The sequence below is a fragment of the Vicia villosa genome, linkage group LG2 (assembly GCF_029867415.1).
Source record: "Vicia villosa cultivar HV-30 ecotype Madison, WI linkage group LG2, Vvil1.0, whole genome shotgun sequence".
Classification (NCBI taxonomy): Eukaryota; Viridiplantae; Streptophyta; class Magnoliopsida; order Fabales; family Fabaceae; genus Vicia; species Vicia villosa.
This window is the reverse complement of record NC_081181.1, coordinates 144201607-144206286: the sequence shown is the minus strand read 5'-3', so window position 1 is coordinate 144206286 and position 4680 is coordinate 144201607. Positions and strand designations below refer to the sequence as shown.

At 32.6% G+C, this 4680-nt stretch overlaps 1 protein-coding gene across 2 annotated transcripts; it reads right to left on the bottom strand.

Moving 5' to 3' along the window:
* Positions 1 to 249: 249 nt before the first annotated feature.
* On the bottom strand, positions 250 to 3287 carry LOC131646964 (transcription factor bHLH18-like). Of its 2 annotated transcripts, XM_058916887.1 has the most exons (5): positions 3218 to 3287; positions 3004 to 3106; positions 2302 to 2772; positions 1782 to 2153; positions 250 to 1694 (listed from the first exon to the last, which is right to left on the bottom strand). In XM_058916887.1, the coding sequence occupies exons 2-5, from the start codon at positions 3040 to 3042 to the stop codon at positions 1617 to 1619; spliced, it is 960 nt and encodes a 319-aa protein (XP_058772870.1). In that variant the 5' UTR covers positions 3043 to 3106; positions 3218 to 3287; the 3' UTR covers positions 250 to 1616. The 2 variants fall into 2 exon arrangements, with proteins under 2 accessions (XP_058772870.1, XP_058772871.1); XM_058916888.1 differs by lacking the exon at positions 3004 to 3106 and having other exon boundaries at positions 3218 to 3275.
* Positions 3288 to 4680: the final 1393 nt, after the last annotated feature.

Genomic DNA, 4680 nt, shown 5'->3' with positions numbered 1-4680 from the left:
TGACAAAGTTTTGATCTTCAATAATCTATGTTTATGTTCTATGATGTCAAAATTAGTGTTTCATTTTAGAAAAAACGAATTTAAAAAAACTTGTAGTATTTTAAAAAACGGTTTTGAAAAATCTATTTTCAAAAACACAAAGAAAAAATCCATTTTTTTTAAAGCTGAAACAAACAGGCCCTATAACCTCGGTTTGTTATGTGAATGTGGTAAGAGATTGCTATGGAAGGTGTCTTTTGTAGTATTATATTTTGTCTTGCATTATTTTGTTCTATCATTTAACCATCCATGATTTTGTTTTATCTTTTGTCTTTCATGATTTTATTCACTCAGTTAGTTATCCGCAATTTTGTTTCATTGTTTTGTCTTTCAAAATTTTGTTTCATCATTTAGTCACCGACGATTAGGAATAGGTGTCACTCCTTGGTCTAGAGCCACGTGTCAAAGAAATTCTGCAAAACGTCTCAATGATTAGACTAACATTTAATGCATCTATTCCTAAGGTTATTCAAACCGGCTATCAAGGTTCTTCCATTTCTCCAAGCAACGATCCTAGTGCATGGAGCTTGACCTAGTTTCTAAAGGGATTCTCGCTACCACATCAAGAGAAACTTTGAAGCAATTGTTTTGAACCGGTCAAAGGCTCGTTAAGAAAAAGCTCACATTTTAAACATCTCAACCAACCCTTGTATATATAAGAGATCCCATGTTAAAAAAAAATTATTCAAATTCATTCTCCCTTACACATTACTCCTTATTCTCTATGTGACTTGCACGTTAGAGTGCTAAACTAGCAGGTCAATCTATTCTCCACTGCACCAAAATTCTTCGCAGTAAAACATTACCTCATATTTTACCGATGATTTCTAATTTTAAACGAAATAATATGTTTTCTTTTAAAAAATAAACAATACTTTTTTGAAATAGCAAGTATACATATACAATCTTAAATAGGTTCAAAATGTCTCTATTAAGTGACGCTCATGCAAGAATGTAATTTGCTAAATATAATATACAAATAGATCTAGAGAGAGATAGAGTGAGTTGGAAGGAGATCAAACAGTATAAAATAATAGCAATTCGATATCAAGACTATAATCATAAGATTTTATACTAAATAAGTAATCACAAAACAACAAAAGAAACAATATTATAAAAAAAGTGGTTGGCACAGTTTCTATCAAACCAGAACCAATTCACAACAGGAAAGATGGAAGAAAGAGGTCTATACAATATGTCAAACCTTCTAAAAAAACCATCCCAACAATGATTAAAAAATGAACAATTACACATGTGTGGAATTAACATAGTTTATCAGTCAAGTCAACTATGAAAAAACAACAGAAAAAAAAAAAAACACTTTGGCACCATCTGTTGAAATTCCACACACCGATCTTGAACAAAACAAAACAATCCTTTGGAAACAAATGAATCATACATACATGTGAAAAAATTGAAAACAGATATCAATTCTCCAACCACAGGACTTTCCTTCTTGTATGCTATACTCCAGAATCCTTAGCAAGGAAAAAAAAAAGATTGAAAGCACTGTGATAAAAATAGTTGTTGAGTAAACTTATTGATGTAGATTAAGTAATATTAATCCTTCAAACTTGTTAATTATTATTGATGATTAATGCATTTCGTATGCTTCCCAGGAGATCCTTTGCTGTCACACAGTTTTCCTCGTTCATCTGCAACATAATTAATTATGAATTATGATCATCTTGGTTTAGAAATTCAATGAATTAATTAATCTCATATATTCAAAATTTATGTACCTGAGCAACAATAGTTAGATCAGCAATGTTGTTCCCGAAGGGCAATAAGTTACTACTTTGAACTGTGAGATTTAGGGTTTCTAGTTTTCCTAGTACCGTAGAGGTAGAGGCACGTCCCTTGTGTTTGTCACATTGAATCTTGATGAGTACATCTTTTCTTGAAACTCTTACTTCGATTTCAGGAAGTGTCTGGTTGTTGGAGTTGTTGCTGTCATCATCATCATGGTTATCAGTAAAGATAACAGATCTCTTTACTTGTATTGCAGATCCAGTTTTTTTGTTGTGTTCAGCTTGTGCCTCTAGTGTATGCAAACGTGCTTGTAGTTTTTTCATATAGGTTATTGCATCTCCCAGTACAGAAGCTTTATCCATCTACACATGTTACAAATTCATAAATATATGAGATTATGAATAGAATAATTCAATACTTATATATTCCTAGTCTGGTTCAAACTAATTAGGTTAAATACTATAGTAAAACAAACTCAATTTGGATCTCAGAGATTACTTAAGATCATACCTTCTTAAGGCCAGGAACGATGGCAGAAAGAGCAATAAAACTTCTGGTGAGCTTTTCTCTTCGTTTTCTCTCAGCCACTACATGTTCTTTTGCTTGAATTGTGTTCCTCGGCTGATTCACTCGGATATCATAATTTGCTGCAATTTCTTTGTTTTCATTGCACCCATTCTGGAGTTTAGGCTTTACATCAGAATAATCGAGGTCGTAAAGTTCGGTAGAAGCAACTGGTGTTGCATTGAAGTGCTCAAAAGAAATGAGTTGAGGTGATGAATAGGAAGGAGGGTTTATCGATGTCTTGATCTTCTTGGTTGGTCTTGTTGGAGCAACATAGTGATTATCAGGGTGAGTTTCAAGTGGTAAACAATTTGGGGCTGTTTCGTAGTTGTTCTCATAGTTGAAGCCAAAGTTGTCAAATGGAGATGCAAGAGAATCCATAGGGTATTGGTGAAAGAAACTGAGATCCTCAAATCCCTATTAAAAAAAATCAATATAAGTTTTCTTATTATATCTATATGCAAAAAGAATTTTTTGTCTCAACCCTTCTCAAGGGAAAGGACTACGGTAATCTAAAGTTTGCTTGGAAAATAAATAAAATTTGTTCAATAGTTATTCAATATTTGATACTTAATGATGGGTTATATGTTTTAAAAAAAGTGATATTTGATAGATAGATAGATAGATAAGAATAATAGGTATGCTTACAAGTTCAGGCACATAGATGGGGGGCACAATTTTCATCATCTTGAGTTTTGTTTTGTTCCTAAAAATTTGATTTGATTTGATTTGGTGTGGTATAGAGCATGCACTGAAATATTGTTAAAAAACTTGAAATCTAAGAATTTAAGGAACAGTTCAAACATCAAAGACTCTGTCTCACATATGGAAGAAAAGTAGATTGAGAAAATAGGAAGCTTACCTTGAAATTAGAAGAGAAAAGTGGATGAAGATCAGAGAGAGAAGGAAATATTGTTAATTTTCCCAAAAATGGTAAGGTGAGAAGTGCATAGTGGTGAGTTTTATATATATAGAGTGACCTGACCATACACGCTTGAGAGAATGTGATGGCTTGAATTATACACGTGTGAAAATGGATCCATACTGTTTTCATTACGGCTGATACCCTTTTACTCGTTATTAAATTTAGTCAAACTATGGGTTCTATGGTCATTACTCTTCTTTTGAAAATTTTCAACACGTCCTTTTAAGAAATTTTAGATTTAAGTTTTGTAGTGGATTAATGAGATTTAAGATATATTTTGTCTCGATGTTATATTCTCTTAATGAAGCTATTGTAGAAGTTTTTGCATTATTGGTTCCTTAGCTTGCGAAAATTCTCAATAATTTAAATAAATAAACAAATAAATAAATCAAGTGCATGATGAGTTAAATTGTAGGGAAATTTTCCAACGGACCGAAGAAATAGTAATAACTACTAAAAACTCAAAAGACTAGTATGGGTCATGGGAGGATAGATCAATAAGGCCAAGGTTAAGGAGTTTATTAAGGTTGATAATTTAAACTTTCTTGCTAATAGTTGAAGTTGGCTACTTTGGATGAAGTTTTTTGTTATTGTGGTTGCGTAGCTGTTTTTATTTATTATTGTAGTTTTTCTGCAAATGATGATAGTAGTGGTGGTCTTCCCTCTATCTAGTATAACTCTAAAGAAGATTTTTTTTCTTTTGTGGTCCATGTTATAAGGGAGTGTATTTAGAATAGGGTGTGAATTCTAAGTTTTGAGTTTTAGTAAATGTTTATCCCAAGCACGTTCTGGCTCTGCAAAGAGAAGTTTGTGGGCTCATCTGTTCAAGGTAAAGGGTGCCTTAATGGGTGTGTGGGATGGGGTAGGAAATTTTAACGCTGTTATCTAACCTCATGAATGAATGGGGTTGTCATATATGTATCACGATTGAGAGTAATTAAGTATTCAGAGTTTGCCTCCTTTATTCAAGAGATGTCCTTGAATGATCTTCATCTTTTATGTAGGAGGTTTACTTGGTATCAGCCAAACGGTGGATAGGGGGTTACGAGAAAGTTAGATTATTTTTAGTGTCTAATGCCTAGAAGGAGCACTACTAAAAAAACACCTAACGTAACATCTACTACCTTGGTCATTAAGACAACCGAAGTAAGAGTTCATATTTAGGCGCATGCAATTTTGTCTTTTTATTAAAAGAGAAATCACAACAGTCTATATTAGTAACCGTTGTGATATGTTAAGGTATACATGCTTTGAATCCCAGCACACACAGTTTTCTTTTTTTTAATAACAAAACGGGCGTGTCACTTATAATCATAATATTTATATTAAAGTTAAAATACCTTTCACCATGGTCTATGATAGCAACTGTTGTGAAATGTACATGCATGTTATCAAGGTCG

Excerpts from the sequence above, each read along its gene's own strand:
- LOC131646964 (XM_058916887.1), bottom strand. The coding sequence starts at position 3,042 with ATGATGAAAATTGTGCCCCCCATCTATGTGCCTGAACTT. Across the intron at positions 2,773-3,003 it reads CCATCTATGTGCCTGAACTT|GGATTTGAGGATCTCAGTTT; the intron begins GTAAGCATACCT and ends TTTTTTTAATAG. Across the intron at positions 1,695-1,781 it reads ATCTAACTATTGTTGCTCAG|ATGAACGAGGAAAACTGTGT; the intron begins GTACATAAATTT and ends ATTATGTTGCAG.